The sequence below is a fragment of the Silurus meridionalis genome, chromosome 1, assembly GCF_014805685.1.
Source record: "Silurus meridionalis isolate SWU-2019-XX chromosome 1, ASM1480568v1, whole genome shotgun sequence".
Lineage (NCBI taxonomy): Eukaryota > Metazoa > Chordata > Actinopteri > Siluriformes > Siluridae > Silurus > Silurus meridionalis.
The window spans coordinates 12,793,154-12,816,867 of NC_060884.1; the positions used below are offsets into that span (position 1 = coordinate 12,793,154).

A 23,714-nucleotide genomic window follows, 5' to 3' on the forward strand; every position below is an offset into this window, starting at 1 on the left:
ACCTTTTTATGGTTTCAATAAACACTATCTCTAGAAGATGATTTTAAAAACGTAAAAGCCATAACATACCGATGTATAACAAGGTGAGGACATCACATTTAGAAATGAGGATGAAGCCTTTGACCTGATCTCATTACTTCACAATGAACAGATTCCCTATTAACATTACAAATTGCTATAGAAAAAGACATTTGTGAAATATATCAGAAAGACAGTGTCCAACCAGCTGCAATGTAAATATTTAGTTTGTGACTGTGGTTTATACTTTTTTGGAGGTTTATGTAAAGAATCTTGCTCTTCTACCTTCTAGACCACCCATATGGATTTTATTGTGGCCTCCGCTAACCTATATGGGCAGATTTATGAGATCAAGGGATCAACAGACCGCATCGACATGATTAAGATCCTGGAAGCAGTGAGTGTGCCTGCGTTCCGCCCAAAATCCAGTGTGACGATTGCAGTGATGGACGAGGAACCGAAGAAAAACACGGAGGAGAGAAGGGATGAGGGTGAGGAACTTATGGAGCCAGTGTCTTCCAAATAGAGAGTTAAAGGACTGACGGTGTATTGTTTCGCGTTTTGTTCAGCTTGTCAAATAATTGTCACGGACTTTTATGAGGAGAAACAAATGAGAGCAGGGTAAACATTGAGTACAGAGTGAGGAAGTGAGCCTCTCTCATTAACTGCTTTAACTGTTTCTTTCAGACAAAGCCAAGCTGCGTGAGCTAAAGCAGAAACTGTCAAGCATCCAGGCAGGCAGCCAGGACTGTTGGATGGTCCCACTAGAATTTGAAAAGGTAGTATAAATATATGTGTGTGTGTGTGTGTGTGTAGTGCAGAATTTATACATGTACGCTTCAGTGTTCTGCCTCTGCATTAGACACGTTGGCGACCAGCCCCAGGTAGGAGGTCTAACAGAACCAAAAGTCTGTGGTTCCTAAGTGCCTGAGCCATCTTCCCTACATTAAAGTAATCACTGATCCTTATCCAACGCCATCCCTAACAAGCCCAAATGGAGAACAAGGAACAGAAGAGTTCACTGTTAATGCAAAACTCTGCCCTTGTGTTGGACACTTTTTAGAAGGATACTGTGAAGGAGAGAGAGAAGGAATGTGTTGTAAAAAGCTTGAGGCGCTTCTGTTTTTTGCTATAAGTGTGTGACACATTTGCTCAGTGAAGTGGACCTCCTCCAAATACACACACTAATACACACACAGTGATTGTTGAGACACTGGAGCATATTAAGCTTAAGTTTGCTTCATCTCTGTCTGTCATTCTTGTTGGGAACATGTTTTCATCTTATAATTATAAAATCTAAAATAAAAAATGTTGCCAAAATGTTGACCTAAATTTCTCACTGCAGACATTTTATGTGATGTAATGAACATTTTGCCGTACATTAACTGCATACAAAATATTATTTATCTGCATACATCAAATATGTCATTTTACAGACAAATATTAATATTGTCTTCAACATGATTAGGCGTTGTGTTCAGATGTGTGAAAGACTGAAATGAGTGGTGTAATGAGTGGTGTGTTGACGTAGTGTTATCTGGCAATTTGATGCTCGTGGAATGTGCCAGAAAACCTCACTCAGGTGTATTATGTGAACGGCCAAAGAGTGTGTCACCACTGAAGTAGGGATTAGGTTTGAGTTTCACTGTTGTTACACGTGCACTCGCAATTCCCCCACCCCCACATACACACACACACACACACACACACACACACACACACACACACACTCACACAGACACCTTACAATCTTACAATTATAATGCAAATACTCAGATAATATTAAATCTTTTGACTGACATTAAACATTAAACATAATTCTCATCATGAGAACGCTAATATCTACTAATATGATGCAGTGTTATATGTAACAATGTAATCATATCTTCACCTTTAAATGTGTCATCCAAGTCATTGTGTCCCAAAGACAGTGTGGGCAAAGAGAGAGTAGGCTGCCAAAGTATAGCCCCTCAAATCCCCTCCGGGCACACGGGCCTTTTGAAGAGTCAGCGTGCTTCTAGTATGACCTCATGTACACCATCACCTCAAAGGGAAAATTCAATTTGGGATACAATAGTGGCTTCCATTACTAAGTGACAGGTTTCGAATCTGACTAATCTGTATATTCAATCATGCACATGAATAATTATCATGTTTTTTTCTATGGGAACTCAGGAATGGCTTGTCCTGTAGTGTTGATACAGGTGGGGGTAACTGTACTGTATGGTATCTCTTAAAATTTTCAAATCTTTTAACTAGCTGTCTTCATGCCCAAATTCTGAGAGTAATTTTACTAACACCTGACCTTCTATGTTTGTATGTTTGTTTTAAGCGATCTGTGAATGCACATGAAATGTAGTTTACAGCTCACTGTTAAATCTGCTTTTAGGACGATGACACCAACTTCCACATGGACTTTATAGTGGCAGCATCTAATCTGAGGGCAGAAAACTATGATATACCAGCAGCAGATCGGCACAAGGTAGGAAGTTCATGTAAAGTTTGTGTGTATTTCAGGTGGGTGTAATTCTCTGATTGCTTCATCATATACACACTCTTACATGCCTAGTAGAAATACAATGAATCCTTTTTTTTTTTTTTTTTACTACATCATTTCCCCAGGAGAGATTTTAAGACTTATGGTATTCTTAGTCTATGCCTAGGTGAACCAATATCAGTGTGTAATTATTGTATTCATGAGACATCAAAGCACTTCTGTAAGTCTTTCGGAAATAGAACATCTCCCAAATACACCTAGAAGATATATATAGGAACATGTGCATCATTTGAACCATGCACACAAACACACAATACATACACAATAAATAATTGTTCCTTTTTTTTTCTTGTACAGAGCAAGCTCATTGCTGGTCGCATCATCCCTGCTATTGCCACAACCACAGCAGCAACATCAGGCCTCATGTGTCTGGAAGTGTATAAGCTGGTGCAGGGCCACCAGCAAATCAGCTTGTACCGTAATTCATTCCTAAACCTGGCAGCCAGTTACTACCTCACGTTACAGCCAAGCAGAGATCAAAGGTTCATGGTGAGTACTGCTACTGTTTACAAAGCTGATTGACCAAATCTGTGCTTTAATATCATGCATAATGAAATCAAATGAAATACATTTTCATAAATTCAATTCATTTTATAAGCCCAGACATATTAGGACAAACTGAGTTTGATGTATGTAGTTATTAGTCTGAATTTAAACACATTACATTTAGTAGATGACATTATTCAACTAGTGTATTCTTTTACTTTATTTTGCGGAATATCTTCTACCACTATTTCCAAAAATGAATGTATAAATCCAGCAGCGGACAGTAAGAAAAAATATTTAATTTGTTACTGTATTTAAATAGCCTTTTCGCGTATCTGTACTTATATATATATATATAAATGTAAATATTCTTTTAACTATTTGATATGAATGTTTTGGGCTCATGATCATTTTAATATATTTCAATCAGGGTCTTTTTACAGAAACTGAGTTGATTAAACAAAGAATCTTGTGATAAAAATGGTAATAGGAACATTACAGCCATAATAAATCATAGAACTTGGTTACTTAAGTACATTTGAAGGGAAATACTTTTGTACATTTACTCAAGTGAAAGTTTAAAGGGACACTTTTACTGTTACTGGAGTCATATTTTACCTGCTGCATCTCTACTTTTACTTAAAAACATGGTTTGTGTTCTTTGTCCACCGCTGTATAAGTCTATCAAGCAAGACAATTCTATTTGCTTATATCATTTTGTGCTGGAGCAAGGAAGCAAAAATATTTGCATTGTGGGTTTTGGGAAGGGAACCTACTTTATCTATGGAAGAAAAAACACACAAAGATGTTGCATCAGTTTAAAAAAACATTAGCATGTTGAAACCCGAATGATCTCTCCATGCATCTATTAAACAAAGGTAAGAGATGTGGTCAGACGTTTTATATTTCTTCTGTTTCAGAGATTAAAAAAAAGAGGGTCAATTTGTTTATTATTTGCTGTAAAATAATGTGTAAAGGCAGATTATTTTAGACATTCGAAACCAAGCATTATCATACTTCCAATGTTGTAAAAAAATAAAATGAAGAAGAAGAAGAAGAAGAAGAAGAATACACAGCACATAATGGTGTGAAGAGAGCAACATTAGGATTATTTCCTATTAGAGTTTTTGCTTTCTATTACTTCTTGTTCTAGACTCTAGATTCACACAGTTTCACACAATAACATTTATGTCAAGTGATAGCCCAGAGTGCATACATAGTCTGCTTCACAGGGATGTCAAGAACTCATCAGTAGCAGTGATTGAGAAGTATATAAAAATTCAGCCATGGGCACTTTGATTTCATGTGGATCTTTTTTTTCCCACACACATATTTTTGGAAGAATGAGAAAAGACTATGTAAGTGTAAATGACATAGAGGACAGGTAACAATGCAAGTTTAGTGTGCATGTGTCTGTGTGTGTGTATGTGTGTGTGTGTGTGTGTGTGTGTGTGTGTGTGTGTGTGTGTGTTTGGGATAGTCTACATATAATGCAATTTTCAACTAATAAATCCTTTTTTTTGGATATGGATGAATATCATATCTTGCATTGTTAGATACATTGTTAGATCTAAGCTATCAATATAAGATCATAACCAGCAATCGCTACCACGTAGATACAAGCAAAGTTCTTTGACGCTTGTGTGTGATATTTTAGGCATATTTTTTGTGATGGTACACTGGTAGATATACACAGCTTTCTTTTTTTTCCCTCTTTTTTTTTGCCAAATCAGCTCCTCTACTGAACCTAAAAGCCATCCATCTGAATCCAAATATAGCTTGGCTAATGTTGATTACAAAATAGGGTAAGGGCAAAATGTTGTGTGTACAAATGTGTATCTATATGTGTAGATGTGGAACCACAGTCTAGACCTAAATCAGTCTAGGCTTAAGTGATCCGGCCTTTATCCTTGGGGGTTTACAGCATTTAGTAACTGTACACCCTCCCACACAGGCCCCCTCTTTAGCCAGCTTTATGTTCTGATTTAATTCCAGCAAAATTGAGTACATGTCTTATATCATGGGTGTCATTTTGTAGGTTTTGTGCAGCTTTCTGTATCGAAAATCATACTTTTAAACAAGAGCCAAACTTGTGCTTGTGATAAAAGTAGATGGGGGAAGGAGTCGCACCCCATGAAGTAATGCTTCGCAGTTGCCTGAATCGTGGAGGAGGAGGGGAAGTGTGTGTCCTAATACTCCCTTCAGTTTGCAGGGTCAGAGACTGAGGTCTTTTTTTTTACCCAAGGGTACAGCCATTGAACTTTGCTTTGAAACACACCAGCTTGGGTTACTACAGGGCTATGACAACTAGATGAAGTGCTTGGAACTCTCTCCTTCTGCCACACACACACACACACACACACACACACACACACAGAGTAAACACACAACGTAAAGAGATCTCATCCTCTAAACACCTAAATGTTAGTGCCTGTTTATAGTCAGTATTTTCTTGTACATATAAAATACTCTTTTGGATTTTTAATAGAAAAGAATGGCCTCTGTATTAAGATCAATAGATCTCTTCTTGCCTTCCATTTTTCTATTCCTCTTTCACCACCACTTTTTCTGCCTTTGTCCCCCTTGCTCATATGTCTTGCAACTCTCTGGTTTGCGGAGAAGCAGTTCTTCCCCCAGGTGGGATCAGTTAGGCATCAGCTAGAGAAAACTCCATTCTAGGTGCTATGTAACTACAGTCATTTGGCAGAAAGTGTGTGTGTGTGTGTGTGTGTGTGTGTGTGTGTGTGTGTGTGTGTGTGTGTGTGTGTGTGTGTGTGTGCGTGTGCGTGCGCGTGCGTGTAATGTGTAAAAAAACGCTTAGGTCATGGAAAAGATGTTTTGCATTAGAGAGCGGGCAGGTTTAAGCAATGAATGAATACAGATTTTTTGAGAAACAGCACACAGACAAATTTTAATCTACATCATGATGCACTTCTGCCATGGTGAAATAGATGCAGACGGCAGATATTTTCAACTTCTTCTTACCCCACATGTACACATAGTTGGATGCACACAGATGTTTAGAATGTGTGCTGTAGTCTTACAATTTCCCTTTAGTTAAACTAAGAGGCCCAAAATGTTCCAGCATAACAATATTAGTGTGCAAAGAACAACACCATTGTGGATATACCATGGAAATATGGGTATCTACAGACAGATAGATAGTAGATAGATAGATAGATAGATAGATAGATAGATAGATAGATAGATAGATAGATAGATAGATAGATAGATAGATAGATAGATAGATAGATAGATAGATAGATAGATAGATAGATAGATAGATAGATAGATAGATAGATATTATATTATTATTTTATAAATATATATAAATATATAACTGCTTAGTAAGTATAACAAATCAAAATAAAGTCTCAGGGCAGTGTAAAAGTGTGCATGAGCTGGTGAGCAAGTACACTAAGAATAAATATAAACATATATATATATGAACTAATATTTTATATACAGTGGATGTATAGATATGAGGATAATCAATACTATGAATCATATACAGGATAATTGAATAGAATGATTAAATAGAATAATACTATTATATGCAAAATAATTGTCCAGAATGATATACAACACAGAGTGGAGCAGAATTGCCTGATGATCACTGCAGTAGAATCAGAAAAGCATAAATATATATATATATATATATATAAAATCTTATTTGGTTTTTGCAGCTGTTGTGAAATTTGAAATTACTGACCAATGTATGCGCATTTACACCAGTTTTCTCCCAGTAGCCTAGGACCATTTGCAGAATGGCTAAACATACAGAAATAGGGCTTAAACCAAAGGACCTTAATGTTTAACCATCATCTGTAAAGCTCATAATTCATGTTGATGTATTTTTTTTATCATTCATTGTAGCAATGGATATTAAATGCTGTACTTTCTCTGTGAAATCATGATACTGTTCTTGGCTTATTACAGTTAAAGCTACTTCTTGATTTCTACTCAAAGTCCACAGATGTGCAGAGTGAAGATTGAATTACCGGGCTTTTAATCTGGATTTCTACTCAGAGATTGTTTTTCATTGCATGTTCGCTTTATTGGAGAGAAAAGCAGGACCGATTCGCAATAACATGCTTGAGCTGCGGTTGTATGAAAGGAGATCTGATGGGAAAGGGGGTTTTGAGGTAGCTGTGGGCAGCGACTCACCACATGTGTTACACTTTCCCAGGTGTTCAGGATGAAGGCCTGAAAGCCTATAGCTCGTCCATGTGAGTTGAACTTTGGAGCTCATTTGTTTCACTCACCCTCTCAAGTTTGTCCTTCATTTCAGTTTGGGCTTCATCAGGATCTGTAACCAAGCTGCAATTAGTCAATGCAAAAGCCTTTTTTTTTTGCAGTGTGTGGCCTCTCTGAAGACCTTCAATTCAAAGAAAATGGTCCTTGGGTCGTTGTGTGTGCATGTGTGTGTGTATGTATGCAGAAATGACTGCTATTTCCTGCTATCACAGGAAGCCTCTCTATTGGAACCAGATTTTCTTCAGAGCAGCATTACGGTGTGGCTGCCCTTTTTATTCCCTTAATCATTCACAGCTTCAGACACCTAGAAGGCAGATGGGAGGGATGAAAAATCTGACGTTAAGCTTCAAAGGCTGTATGCCAAGTTTTGTCTTTCCATGATTTTCCTGCTCTGTTTGGAAAAAACCTTCACACGTTTTTTTTCCCCAGAAACATTTTGAAGATGTTATAATGCAAAAAAACATTTCTACATAATGCTTACATGCAATAAAGCATACCTATAGACTTTATGGCACTGTATGGTTCTATCTGACTGAATGCTATGTGTATTGTTTACAGGCTCCTGTGTGTGTGTGTGTGTGTGTGTGTGTGTATGTGTATATATATATATATATATATATATATATATATATATATATATATATATATATATATATATATATATATATAAAATAGAGTTTACAGCAAAAGTGTTGCCGTTGACCCTGTGGCCTTTAGAGTTTAGAGTTGAGTCTCATATTCCAGTGTGGTATGTTTGTGTTAAAGGTCTCCGTTACAAGCACTTAACAGCACGTATACCTCATAGTGACTGAACTGGATCAGACAGAAAAAAAAAAGATTCTAATCATTTTTATTAATATAGTCAGTAGTGCTGACTGTAAGGCATACATCTGCTTTATTTTTGTTTACTGGTTTTATAGTAACAGCTTGCTCAGAGCTTTGTATGGTTCATGAGCAATAAAAGACTGGAAACTTTGAGTAATCATTGAAATTGTAACCCTTTCTGCATGGAGACATTTGCTTAGCATTTTTGGAAGGAGTCTCCAGTGTCTGCACATTGTAACAAATGTAATAAAGATCTGCTGACAAAAATAATTTGTAAATAAAAAATGAATAAAAACAAGAGAGAAGAAATATAAAGTGATCCAAAGAGATTAATTGTGGAACATAGTGGTGCAAATGGTTGAATAATAATAATAAATAATAATTTTGCTGATATTCAATTGATTTCAATCGATTCAGTGACGCAGTCACATTGTGTTTTATTCATTACTTCTGTGTGCTCAAAATACGTCTTATCTTAATTAGTGTTATTTGTATTATTGCAATGTCTTGCTTATTACAAAACATTACAAATGACACAGTTTTCAGTTATATTTCATTATTCAGTATGCCTGTTGATTCAACCAGACAGCAGAAGGTAAAAGAGAGACAGAGAAAAGGCAGATCTGTATTTCTGCTCCCTGGGGAGTGTGAGCATGAGTATAAAGACTAAACAAAAACTGCATGTCTGCTTTAGTTTGTCTTTACTCTAGGCGATAGTTTGGCACATATCTACATATTGGTTGTGTCGCTTTGATTTTTGCTAGTCTCTAACAAAAGGACAAAAGAGTAAAATAAATATGTCTCAGTTCTAGACTAGTAAATTCGATACTATTTATGAGTATGAGACCCAGTGATAAAACTGTTTCTGTTATGTAACTGTGACATTTTCAGTCGGGAAAGATCATACAGCCCCAAAACCTCAGTTTTTGGCCGAGTTACTATTTTAGGCTGTATTAGGCAAAACACCATGGACCTTAAGCCGACATTTAAACGTTATCAAGATTCAAAGATAAAGCACTCGTCTTTTGGGTGTCTAACAAAGTGGGATCTAACAGCATTATCAGTGATGTAGTCGTCTGGGAGATATCGTACTGCCTCAGGGTCAGGGTACTAAATAGCTTCTTGTTGGATTAAGGTCTAGTCATGAAGGTGCCATTGTTATGTTATCAAACACATTATCATTTGATTCACCTAAAATGGAACAACTGAGTACTTTTTTTTTCTTCTATACTTTGGGTATACCTGTAACACTGTTCCAATTAAATAACTGGAGGAATGCGGTAATAAAAAAAGGACAGAAGAAAACACTTATTTAATCAAGGGTCTTTCCATGCACCTCAACCCCCTTAAACCGCAACATCCTTAACTGGCAGCTCTAGTCTTCCCAACACAGCCAATAAAAACAAGGAATGCAATGTTAACAATGGCTCTGTATAGTAAAAATTCCATTTTGTGTAATCAAAACCTTTAGGAAACTATCGTGAAATATATACCAGTATTACGCAAACACTTTCACAGCACTACGTTAGAATTGTAGAGATTCAAAATTTGGATGAAAGGATTATTTCCTAAGGAATGCATGATGTTTCCATAACAATTTTTACAACATATGTAGTCACTAAGAGAAGTCTATTGTGAAACACGCTGCGCATAAGATCCATATAATCCTACAGGGTGCATACATTATACGTGCACTATGGTTCCACTTGTGCATTTTGTGTTTAAAGAAAAGTTACGAAGAAATGTATTTCAGAGTTCAGGCAAAATCCATAAACATAGTTTCGACTTTTTTATAGATGTACTTGAAATAAGACTTTGGGATTTATGATCATTCCCATCGGTTGAATGTTACATCCACAGATCCACTATGAACCTGCTTTTAAGTAACTGCACATGTCCAAGGACATCAGCTCCAGTCGTAGTAGGCAGTGTATTGTTGTAGTGAAAAATCCTCGATTAAATAAAAAAAAAAAAGGTTTTAGGTTTTACTCTGTTTTGTTCAAACATCCTTAACCTGGACTATTATTTTGCTGTCCTACCAAGGAAAAAAATCACTTTGATTAGTTTCCAATAGTCCCAGCCCATTGCAATGGTTTTTGTGTAGTTGAGCGGTTGAGTGGTTCGAAGCGTAATCCTTGATCACTAGCATTCTCTCGAAATTATTCACGTTGTGTTTCTCTCTTTTCCCAAACCACCCTTCATTTATAGTTTTCCATCTCATCGTCCACTCTTCTGTTATCATGAACATTCTTTACACCCTACTTATTGAGTATTCTGGTCCTTCCTTTTTTTGTGACATATGTTGCTGATTAAGGCCTTTGTTAGTGAACTTTCACCCCAAGGAAATAAAATCTCACAAATTGATCACACACACATGCGCACACACATACACACACACACAAACACACACACACGTACAACTGCGCACATCCAAGCATGATCTTACTTCTGTAAATCAATTGCATTGTCATCTATGGCACATAATTCCAGTAGGTTGATTTAGCGTTCACATTTCACAGTAGTCACACGAGGAAACTGAATCAAGATCTCTCTCTGGAGTCAACTGAGTTTTTTAACAATATAATTAATACCTTGGCCTACTTTTCCCAGATAATTTCCATAGTATTTCTTGCACAGTAAGATGCCAAACCTGTGCTCTGATATGCCTCCAAACAGGCATAAAACTTACTCTCCAGCATAGACTTGTACGATGGTTCGGATGGGTTTGATTTATCCATTTTTAATATTTTATTTGATTTAATTCAAATACCAGACATACTTATACTTATCCTGTAATGTAACTCACATCTCTTGCACTTGTTATATTGCAGGATACTGTTCAACTGGCAGTCTTTCTTAATGCATTGTTTTGTTGTGTTTTGTTGAGAATGGAGAATATTAATCTAAACAGATGATTAGCAGGTTATAAGTTGCATAACTACACGCTAATAGTTAATGGTTAAATTAAACACACAAAATTCTACAATTATTTTTAGACTATTGCCTGTTGATTTTGTTTCATATCGGCTTATGCATTTGGATTTATTCTCCAAAGCTGGATTCATTCCAAAGATAATGAAGACCTTTCTTGATTACCAATCCCTTCATACCTTTACTTCAAGCCCTCTCTCTCTCTCTCTCTCTCTCTCTCTCTCTCTCTCTCTCTCTCTCACTCTGTATTTCACACCTCTCACTCACCCATAGTGACCTGGGTTCTGTCAGTCATTATCATCTGACTACATTGATTTGCTTACAAAAACTTTCATTTGCTGCAGTGTGTGTGGATGCCAAGTGTGCTTAGTGAAAAAAGCACACTGATACTTAACATTTGCTCCAGTATGCTGCCTGCAACATTGTTTTTATTACGGATTTTCAAATATATATTCGTATTTTATGTATATTGCTGTTGTTTTTTTATTTTTTATTATAACTCCTGGAACAAGCACTAAAAACATCAAATTGCATTTCCTCTCATTGTAAACTGCCATTATAATTTCTCATTGAATTATTTGTGCAACAAAGAAAAACCTTTTTTTTTTTTTTTTTTTGTTACACGGTGCTCTTCACTTCTGTTTTTATTTTAGATAATGATCATGAGCTAGGCAGTGTGGTAGAACTCTGAGCTCATACAGGACTTGTGTAGCCAGAATCTACCAAGAATCTCTTAATAACTTAAAACTAACCTTAAAGCTATTTAAATCTGATATATATAAGTTTATATACAAAATTTTGAATCTCAATACTCACTAAAACATATTCATTATAAAATGTCCCAATCTGCAAACTGTATAACTGATGCTTTCCAGGTTACCTAGCTGAATTAGTTCTTCTTGTTTTAGTTTATGGGTATTGTGATTCCATAATGCTTCCATTAGCCATCGATATATATTTTGGTGCCGCACTTTTTATTTGTCCTTCATGTAATTTTTACGTACTATCCAATTCCTAAATCGTTACTTGTTATGCTTGAATACACAGTGTAATCACTGCTGTTCTTTAATCATACCAAGTGACAATTCAATCCAAAATCCAAGAACACCTCATTTGTTTGTTAATATTATTATTAATAACATGAATTATTAGTAACAGGGCATTGACATTCTGCTTGACCAAATGTGTCTTACTGTACATATGTTCTTGTGTACCTAAACATTTTCATTTCTAAAAAAAAAGGAAGTCTAGCCTGGAACGCGTTTTATTTTCTCCATTGCGTTTAATGGCTTTGTATCTTGCACGTAAACAGTGTGTCAGCCTTGTGGAGAAAAAGGAACCCCATCCTGAGAGAAGAACTAAACCATGCAGAGATAATTGTGTCTAAAAGAGTCATTAGTAAGAACAATTGTTTGTGATTTCATTGTGTGTTATGTAGTTATGCAAGGAAGTGCAATTTCCAGTAAACACGGGCTGTTTTTGTTGTATTATGTGTCTACGTGGCAGATGTTGCTCATGACGTCCAAAACTTCTGAGCATCAATTCACTTGTATTAGCTTTATGTGAGAATTATTAATGTAATGCGTCTATATCACAGGGGTATCTGAGACTCACAAAAAGAATACAAAAAAAAAAAAACAGTACTTTGATTTCTGCTCACAAGCAAGTTAAGCTCACTCTTGCATTTAGAGAAATAATAATGTGTGATTCTATACCGATAGAACTGCTCTCTACCACTCTAAACCATTAAGTATAGCCATCAGTCAACATAAGCCAGAACTACATCCCCCTACCCCCAACAGCCTTCATTTCCTGTCTGGCTCAATCCAATCTCAAACCCTACACATTTGACAGTCGACACTATTCAAGCAAAGTGTTATCACCAGACTATAATATTGCGTTTGCTGTCAGAAAAATGCAGATAGGCACAGGTTTCCCAGACGTTTTCCATTTAATAGTGGTGCCTGTTTAGTTTCCCCAGCTGTAGCTAATATGGTCAATTAGCTTCATGTCATGTCTGTGCGTTTCTCATCTAAAAGCCTGATTACTTCAATATACTATGAAAAAACACACTCCTCCTGTGTTTCCTGCTAATTCAGGAAGCAGATAAATCTAATGAATGATTCATACATATTAATATACTTACTATTTTGCACTGTCATCTGTTGGTTCAACACATAGTTTCGCAATATAACGGTCATGATATAACAAGGTATAAGATTTTGTGTAAATCTCTGCTTAGCCCACATTTTAGTTCTGTTCAATCCCAAATGATATTCATAGTTTAACAGATCAAAGAGCTTCGTGTGAGTAGTCTGAGGTCCCTGACGCTTGGATTAGAAATTATACATGGGTAGATTTGTTCAATGCAGCATATAAATAACTACTAAATAGTTTTTATGCAACTAATAATTATATTGGTCACTCCATCTGTCTTTGGCGATGTAGTGAATAATAATGTATATCTCTTCAAAAGTGGAAGCAGAAATACTAATTCATGTTGTGCACCAGTCCATTTCATTTTGCTTTGATATTTCACCAGTAAAAACTTGTCCAACACAATGTTCATTATTATCAATAAATGTATTTATACATAAATTGATTTGAAGATGATTTATTTTAGTAAATCAGTGAGCTTCTTTATTTTTATTTCCAGACTTGCATGTAGTTCCTACATGATATGGCCACAGGGATGTGGATACCTGATCATCACATTTATATGTGGGTCTTCCTCAAGCTACACATAGTTGTTAAAGACATCTTTGTATGCTGTAGCATTAAGATCGCCCTTTACTGGAACTAAGGGGCCCAAGCATTCTAGTATTACAACTTTTATTAATGTTCTTGTAGCCGCAATTCCCTACACCCAGATTTGGTAGATTTGGAATGGCATGTTTAAAAATCATATATAAGTGGTATATAAATGCTACTGAAATAATGTTCAGGTGTCCAAATGTTACCATAAAGCATACATGCAGTCATTTTTGTCACAAATAAATATTTTGTAGTGCATATCTCCTGATATGGCACAGTTAGCTTTAGCTACCTTGTGCAAGGCCGAAGCAATCAGCCAGAAGTGTGTGGCACAGATGTTCAGACCACTGCACTAATTGTATTCTGTCGGCAGACAAAAAAGGCACACGAATTAACGTGCAGGACCACACATGCACAATTGCTCTGTGCAGGTCCATGTGAAAAGTGGAGTTTACACTTAATGAGGGGAAATTTGTGAGCCCGTGTGACTAAAAGGATCAATACTGTTGATGAGGTAGCCAGTGATTATTGATCTTGCTCTTAACTGCCTAGTTAAAGTCAACAGCTGTAGACGTTTGAGTCCGAACGTCCGAGGAAAGCCAGATCACCGAAAGCAAAACATATCAACTGAAAAAAGAAGAGTTAATCTACATCAATCTCATTTGAATTATGACATTTTTAAGGTCATATTTATGACTTAGAGCCTGTTGAAACATATACGTGTGCCATTGCTAATCAGCGCACTACATTTATATGACTATTGATTTCTTCATAAAGGATGGGACCCTGTCACCAGATGGACACGAGGATGATATATAGGCCTTGTTTACATGTGTATGTGTAAAAGAGGCCCTCGGGCAAACTGCACCATTTGTTTGTAGCCTGTATTGATGGAGTCCTTCTGGCACGAGTCAGCAGTGTAGTGAAGAGACCCTCATTGGCAAGACAATTGCTCCAACTTCTGTTTGCTATTTAACACGTCAAAAGCTATGTTGAATAGAAGGCAGTGGCTAGAGTGTAAGTGTCAAGCCTTCAGGAGACAAACACCATTCTGTCAACCTTCTCCCTTCTTTGTTCTCCTATTTTACAGAATTGGTGAATATGCATGAGTTAGATAAGAGAGGTTAAAGGGGTTAAAGGGTTGATGGGGGTGAACTAAAAAAAAAATCAGCCTGTCTGTGTGCTGTAATATAATAATTTGGAAATCTTTTTTCTTAAACTCCAGCTTAAAATCTGTGTGTTATGTAGCTCTACATTGATACATCAGATGTATAATGCAATAGTACTTCAAAGAAATGCATAAGAAAAAGTTTTGATCACTGGCATCTGTCACTGTAAAGTCACCCCCACAGGGTCTCCTCTCTCTCCGGTCAGTAGGCACCTCCTAATCATGGTCACACTTTCAATTCGTTCACTCTCCTTTTCGCTTCTGTAGTCATGTACAGTTCTCTATCTGTTCTATCCGGATGAATAGAGAATAAAGTCAGTAAAAGGGAGCGAACACACACTGCTTTTACATAGTCAGACCTGAAGCCACAATAAGGAAGTGACCTTTACTATGAGGTCTGATGTGTCTCTTGAAATTTAGTTCTAAGCTATATATCTATTTGATTAAATAGGATCAAACAGATTAAATAAATAAATATGTGAATAAGCAATTATAAATAATAATACAGAATATAAAAGTGTGTATATGTGGGATTTTTGTATTGTAAAAAAATTACATTAATTAATTCATCCTTAGTATATGATAGATATGATGGTTGGCTGCTAGTTTTTCTATTTAAATAGGATGCTTAAATATGTATAAATATTAACATTTATGAATACTTAACAATTTTTCTTAACAATATTATATATAAATATTATACAATTAAAATAAATAGCTGCAGGACAAATACCTCTGCATACCTCTAGTTAAAGCCAACCAGGAAGTTGAGTCATGCAGCTTTATAAGTTGAGCCAGAATGAACAGACCATGCTGATTTCTATGTCTGGGCTTTTTTTTAATCATTTATCATCTAATGCAATGTACTGACTTTGGAAGACTCCATTTGGGTTAAAGGTCTCTATAAGCACTAGACTAACCATCCTGTAATAACAGCGTGGCTCATGTCAACTGGACGTGTTTAAATACATTACAGCAGTGTGCTCACATGAGAAAGAACGAGGAAACAGATTGTTCTTTTTCCTCTTGTCAAGCGGCACGAATTTCCTGAGCTGGCATTTGTTTACACAAACAGGGCTGGACTCGGGATGACTTGGCGTGACAATCATGATATGGGTTTATTTAAACCTCTGCTAATAGATTTTCCAATCACAACATAAATATGTGTGTTTATTATATCCAAACCCTGGCATTATCCAAAGAGCTTTGTGCAAAGATTATGTGAAAAATAAGCTAGAAGTCTTAACTGTGAAATATCTATTTCTCAAGAGATGATATCGTCTTATATTGATTGGTGTATCTTGTTAGAGGTTTTTGCAAGTAAGTGTGTTTATTTCTAGCTGAATGCTCGATATAGCGTTAGATTAATATTCTGTGTTGGAGATTTTCTGCCTCAAATCTGGTCATTGTGTTCAAATCTTTATTGTACACTTGACAGCAAAGTAGTCTTCAGCATTAGCACTACGAATTTGTATTTTTCATTTCAGGCTATACAATGTGTAGCGGTTTTGTTGCTTTCAATTAACCATTTCTTTCTTTAAACCACATCATTTCAGGCTAAATTGGTAAGTCTATTTTGGGTACACTGGGCATGGAACAGGAATTCACACTCGGTTGTTTATTCTTGTTATTTTCATGTTGTGTCCTGGCAGGCTATTGAATGGCTTTGTCACATTTCCTGTGCTTCGATGTACTGGAAAATAGCGATCCGTTAACAGGGAAAATGATTGTCTGGAAAAGCAATAGGGAATTGTTGGACTGGACTGTTTTCTTTATATAAATATTGGGGTGCCGTGGAATTTTATAACGTCTTGGAAAAATCATAGAGAATTCTTAGAAATATGGATGGGAATTGGTTGTTGTAGCCAGCAGGTTACTGGACAATTGTTTTAATTTGATTATGCCTCATGGTATATATGGAGAAATTAAAAGTAAAAGTGATTAGATTGTCAAGCCAAGCATTTTTCTCTTAGTCATCTTAAGTAAGCACTTTATCATGATCAGGGTGACTGTGGAGTCCGAGTCTGGTCCAGTAACCCTGGGACCAAAGGTTTAGAATTCATCCCAAATTGGGCACCAGAACACCACAATGCTCCATGCACACACACACACATACACACCCACACACACACACACACACACACACACACACACACACACACACACACACACTTTCTTGCCTGTACATCATAAATCTACCAGAATATTTTTTGCAGTAGACTTGATAAACCAGAGGGAAACCCATGCAAAATACAAGGAGACTCTCAGTCATAGGTTGTGGTCAGGTCAGTCTGTTAAAATTGTACATCATGCTTCCAGTCAAATTCAAATGTTTTGAACAACTGGTTTGGGACATGAAAAAGAAAAAAATTTGCATTATGCAATAAAATAGGTTAAAAAAAAAAGAATTTGGAATACAGTCAGCCACCGATAATTCACGGCTCGGAAAAGTTGCGGGTTCTCATTTGGGACTTAACTAACAGCAAGTTGCGGAATTTTTTTTTAATTTGCGGGAATCCGCAGCGGAACCGAATGTTCAGGAATAACATTTTACGCTATGTTTTCACTAGCAAATGTCATACAATTTTTTAAAACACATTATCGTATTAAAGTGACATAATGTATAGATGAAATCACTAAGTTACCATAAGGGGCTGCAGGGGTGCGTCCAAAATTCGCAGATTTTCAGAACTCGCGGGGGTCTAAGAACGAAAATTAATTAAATTTAATATCATAATTAATAATTGAATTAAAAATATAAGTACTAATAGAATATAGAATATACATATGTAGCAGCTTTTACATTCCACTGGCAGAAACAGTGTGACTATAAATTAAGCTAATAAACTGTACAAATTCTGCAATTTGTGTAACAAATAAAATGAGTTTGAGGTAGCGGGTGTAGTGCACATTAATAAAAGTTCTAATCCTTAATCGTCTCCTGTGTAAGGACCTAAATTGCCTGTGGGAAGAAAAACATCATTTATTTATCTGTCTTGGTCTTCAAGGAACGGAAGTGTTCCCTGACCAAAACAGAGAAAAGAGGGTCCATTGTTTAAATGGCTGCGGTCCTATCTTCCCGGCCTTGGTCTAGAACTGCATGGAGCCGGATAGATAGGGCAAGGAGCTCAAGTAAGGATGGTAAATTCACCTTATCCCAGCACCCCCGAAGAGCTCGCCAGTCCTGCTTTGTGCTGTTCCCAAACCAGGCTGTGATGCTTCCTGTCACAATGCGCTCAGTGATGCAGGGTTAAATCTCCTGAGCTTTTCAGAGGCCAGTTTATAGTCTCTTGAACATCTGAGGTGGAACAGATGCTGACGGGCCTTCTTCATCATTTTATAATATAAAAGACAAGTTGTGCTTTCCATCAAGTTCCATGTTCTAGCATGGTTTAAGTAAGGACACATGTTAAAGTCAGAGGAAGCCCTGATTACAATGTAGCCTCTGATATGTGCAGAACAGATGACACTTTTTGGCTATAATCCATTTGGCGAGCAATAAACCCAGTCCTTGTGCTTCTCCGTGAGATAGTTGCATGTTTTGTATTGGAAATATTATATATATGGCAATGTTTCTGAAGTAAACAATTATAATGTTGTGTTTTAGTTTTTTTAGGGACTGCTTATGTACAATATGATTTAACGCACAGGTGCCAAAACATGTGAATGAAAGGCCAGATTGAGGGCCAGATTGAGGGCCATGGCCCAAAAGTAAATGTTGCATGGAGGTAAATGTTCTCGTTGCCATACTTTGAGAAAGCTCAATAAGAAGTGAAATTTACTTCTATTCTCTATAGAAAATTTCACATTTTTGCAGCTTTAAAAAAAATCCAACAAAAATGTTATGTTCAACTAGAAATGAAAGTCTGTTAAGATTTTTCGTTCCCTTTCCCCCTCTTTTCAAAGGTCACTATAGGCCAACTTTGGTAGCAATTAGTTTGGTTATCTCTGCTTTAAAGCATATTTAGAGATAATTAAGAAAAAATACATGGCTCTGACTCTTGACCATGAGAAAATAAACAAAAAGACTTTCTCAAAAAATTTGTAGGAATGTTTTAATGGTTTCCAGAGATTCCAGAGATCTGGATTCCGATGTTCTTGCTTATTTTGAAACCCCTGTGGACTGGGTAGAGTAGTTGGCATTACATTCCCACGTGTGCGCCTGCTGATCCTCAGCTCCGGTTGGCTACAAATGTTCTGTGGCATTCCTTGATGAAGTGTATGGCAAAGGTCCAAACAGTCTCTTCCTGAAAAAGTTAGCAAGGACATCACGAATTCGATCGTGTTTAGTGTGACGAGATGCATTGAGAAACAGTTTATTAATTAATTTAACAGTTTATTATTAATTAATTTCATCAGGAATAAATGGAAATGGAAGTATTTTATATAATACAAAGAATAATATTCTATTCCTGAATTATCATATCATGTCGACAAAATTAATTAGGGGAAAACCTCAGGACAATGGATTCTTCTTGGAAAGTTGACACAGTTGTCAGATCATTTAACCCCAAGAGCTCAGATAGATAAGTGTATTGTATTTTTATTAATTCGTTCCAAAATAATGTTTAGTAGGTGAATTTATTTTCCTTCTAGATATAAACAAGTGTTAGCCTTAGCTATATTCTTGCCTCAATAACCAGGATAAAGTTGGCATTGAAGATAAATGAATAAAGGTAAACTTTATTCATTAAAAAGGGGGGGGGGAATCAGGGCCATGTGTTTAATTTTCTTAACAAGTAATCATCAATCAGAAAAAAAAAAAAGCTAATTACTTGTTTACTTATGATACAGTGGACAGTTTGGGGAAAATCTAGAAAAAGGGAAATTCACTTCTGTAATTTTCTTGTCCACAAAGATGACGTCATGGTAACAAGTAAAACTTGAACTCATTTTTGGAAATACAAAATTTTCCAGAATATCTCCTGGGATTTTTTTATTCTTAAAATATAAGTTATTAGTTTGATACAAAGTAAAAACAGATCTACATTTGTGGCATTTAGCATGTATGTATACAGTATGTGTAGAATCATTCTTGCTCATTTCCTGATCAGTGAGTTGCTGTTAAGGACATTTAAAGCTTTATATTGGTCTGTTTTGTGCTTTAATTTCAGCAACTTTACTTTCAGGAGTATATAATTAAAGACATGTCCTACTCCTGTCTTTGATTGTTGAGAGGTATTGCAGGTGAAACATGTTCATGTGTAAGGCTGTGCAAAATCATGTCTTTACAACAGGGCACTGAAATAATTGATACTCTTAATGTGTGTGTGCTCACAACTCACTCTCTCGCAGTTTAATAGATGAGTGGTCCGGAGTCAACAGGTGTCAGGTGTCAACACTGAGGTTAATGGGCAGGTGCTAGAGTAAGATCTACCGATTGAAGCGACAAGTCTGGTTTTGAGATAAAGCCATGCAACGTCCCTGAGCGTGCATGCAACAAATAGTGCAGCTGTTAGTTATAGATGTAGATACAGTAGTGTTTATGCTTTATATTGTAGATCTTTCCGTCGTTTTGGCTAGTTGTAATGAATGGTTGTTGAAGAAGCCTTCATTTGAGAATAGATCAGAAAACAAGCACTAAGCTGTGTTTCATGAATGCATTCTTTGATAGATTTTATGTGTGGCTGGAATTTCGACAAGTGTGCGTCGTTGGCCAGCGTCAAGCACATCCTGTGAAACTGGGCACAGGCCTCGATGTAGAATAATTTGTTCCACACTTCTCAGCCAAATCCACACAGACACTCTTTCAGGCGCAAATGTTCTGGATGAATGCTGAGTATTATTGGTTCTGTGGGCATCTAATGTGAAAGTTCAAATATAGAATAACTTTATTCATTGACGTATTGAACCATCAGATGAATTGATTGGAACATGGTTCAAATTTAAAACCTACACTAAGTTATATAAGGACTATATAAATACGTAAAATTGTTCTTATCATGAATAACACGCAGTTTTTAGCTGCATGGTGTTTTCTATGGCTGGACTATTGTTTGTCCAAACTTTTTGTGGGACTTTTTTTTTCTTTTTTTTTTGCTCAGCTTGCATTAGTTCATTTTGTATTTCCAGCTACATACTTATTTGCCTGTGGCCTGAGATTATCACTCCCTTAGGATGTGACCTTGGAGCCCAGAGAGGCCTGTGTTTGGGCTACTCTCCAGACTCGTGCATGAACAATTACACCATTAAAATGATCGAATGTCATTCGGACTTTTTTCCTACCTTTTGTCTTTTTTTTTCTGCTCCCACTTCTTCTTTCTCTCTCTGCACACCCAGTCACCTCTGATGTAATTTTTCCAAAGATATTTGTTCATTTCACAGAACCGGATTGTTCGAATATGTAATTTTTTTGGCTGATGTGATTGTGATGTGTGCAGGTGTGTTAAGACCTGATGTTTCGTGTCTCTCTGCAGGTCGCAGGGAAAGAGTACTCCATTTGGGATGAGTTCCTGGTGCAGGGAAAAAAAGATCGACAGGAGGAAATGACAGTGGAAGAGCTGCTGAAACATGTCAAGGTTAAAGCAAAACCACTCAACACACACACTAATCTATCTAAGCTAAATATCACACCACACCATACACCGATCATTGCAGGCTATTAAGTGTCTGAGCTGTTTCCTTTCTTTCTTTTGTACTCTCCATCAGCACACAATTTCAAGATGCCCCACTTCCCTAGTGACCCTCTTTTCCTTCTCAGGGGGTCCAGCTGATGTTACATTTACATTTAAGTTTATGACCACATGTGATTTTGTGGGACCTGATAAAGTTGTGTTTATTCTATATTTCAGGATAACTATAACCTGACCATCACAGGCCTGTTTTATGGATCTGCTGTCCTGTATTACAATCACGCAGATCGACTTAAACAGAGGTGCGGATTTTTTTTTCTCCACAGTTTTATAAATTAAATCAAATGATGTTATGTATTCCAGATTTTAAAAAGAACTTGTGTATTGATTATTACAGAGGTTTGTCCATTTTTTTCTTTATTGCTGCTATTAGATTCAATCCAAATGTAAGATATGTGAATTATTATATAGTATATTGTAAATATTATGAGAATAGATGTCGACCAGGTCTTGCATAATGTTCATAATGTTCTGATGTGGTTTATTAATGCAAAAGCATGAAAGTGTTACAGATGTAAAAGCGCCAAAAATAGATGCACTGTGAAAGATCAGAATAGATGGGGAAAATGGATTAAGAAAGGCCTTGTGTTAAGGCCTTGTGAAGGCCGTGACATCCAGTACATCCATGGTTTTAGATCAGCAAAAAGCACATGCCAAATGCATGTTTTTTCTGTACCCCTTGTGTTTAGCAGGCACTACTGATCCCCAGGCAGAATCAAACCTAGCTCTCATTACATTGTACTATGCCTCAGAGCGTTACATTTTACCGGAATCGAACCGCTGTGTGATACATGTGAATACTGGGGGTAATTGGAGGCTCCTTAGGGACTGTGCAGTTTTAAAAGATGAGCAGCTTGATAATCACCAGTCATCATCTTACCCCTGCCGTCTAAGCACCTGTCGAAAGAGCTCCAACTTCTGTCAGGGTATCGCTTTCCTGTTCCGGGATTCAGGATAGCAAACAAATGTCAGGACAAAGCAGTCCGAGTCATTTGTAGCTTCTTCACCAAGTGTTGCACTCTTCATGTACTGTAGCAGCAGCAGCAGCTATATTCAGGCTTTACATGCATTTGTGAGCGAAGTGTTAGAGCAACAGTAAAGGAGAGCTCATCCAGGAAGCCAGCGCCAGCTGCCCCGCACCTTTCATTTGTTAGATGATCCAAATGGCTTACCACGTGGCTACAGGAAATTCTGCATGGAAAATTAGCAACATGACAGACTTCCTCTGTTTTCCTGGCATGCTGGTGACCTCCCTCTTCCTCTGCAATCATTTGCAGCGTAAATATTCTCCATGTGAGCATTGGATGCAGTTTACAGTGGCAGTAATGTCCTCCTGAGAGCATTGTTTTCTTTTCTACAGAGTGTCAGAAGTGGTCCAGATGGTCACCAAGAGAGAGATTCCAGCTCACAAGCAGATGCTGGAGATCATGCCGTCTTTCGCCGAGGATGAGGACTGTGAGACTGTTCCACCACTTAGGTACCTCTTTAGATGAGGCCAGCAAGAAAAGGAATCTAAAGTCTACCGTTATTTACTTGATCATTATCATATTGTTCTAGTGAAGGAAACCCAGTTCATTCTCTTTCTATCTCACTCTCTCTCTCTCTCTTTTTCTGTTTCTCTTTTTTTAGTCTCTGACTAATCTTTTCTATCTAAACATATGTTCAGAATGTTCTAATGGAGTTGATTGGGATAAGATCATAAGGGATCAAATAAATACAAAGAAATTTCAAAATTCACATCAAATATTGTAATTTGCCCTCGAGCTGTTTTTAGTGATATGATTTGCGATGAAAACCGTCATATTAAAATTAGAAAGTAATGCAAAAAAATGAGAAACAGTAAGAAAATAGCTTAAAAAAAAAAAGAAAAAGGGAAAAAAATTGATTATTGGAAAGGACAGTTTTGTATGTCCTCCACATAGAGATACATAGTGACACCTTTAACACTGTTTACCCCTGTTTTTGTTATGCATCACTTAACAGACACACTGCTATCAGCCGATCACATTAAAACAATGTACTGTGAAGACAATAAAGAAAACTCGAATCTCGTTTGCTCCCTCTTTTTAATCCTCATCTCCTGCAG

General features: G+C 36.7%; 1 protein-coding gene across 2 annotated transcripts in view; it reads left to right on the top strand.

The window, feature by feature from the left end:
* The window catches only part of uba7 (ubiquitin-like modifier activating enzyme 7), a 42,517-nt gene extending 18,838 nt beyond the window's left edge, over positions 1 to 23,679 (top strand). For both annotated transcript variants that reach the window (XM_046856142.1, XM_046856133.1), the window contains exons 18-24: positions 311 to 509; positions 706 to 797; positions 2,408 to 2,500; positions 2,873 to 3,064; positions 21,413 to 21,514; positions 21,788 to 21,870; positions 22,989 to 23,679. In XM_046856142.1, the coding sequence (XP_046712098.1) occupies positions 311 to 509; positions 706 to 797; positions 2,408 to 2,500; positions 2,873 to 3,064; positions 21,413 to 21,514; positions 21,788 to 21,870; positions 22,989 to 23,121 (894 nt within the window). In that variant the 3' untranslated portion in view covers positions 23,122 to 23,679. The remainder of the gene's footprint in view (positions 1 to 310; positions 510 to 705; positions 798 to 2,407; positions 2,501 to 2,872; positions 3,065 to 21,412; positions 21,515 to 21,787; positions 21,871 to 22,988) is intronic.
* The last annotated feature ends 35 nt before the right edge of the window (positions 23,680 to 23,714 follow it).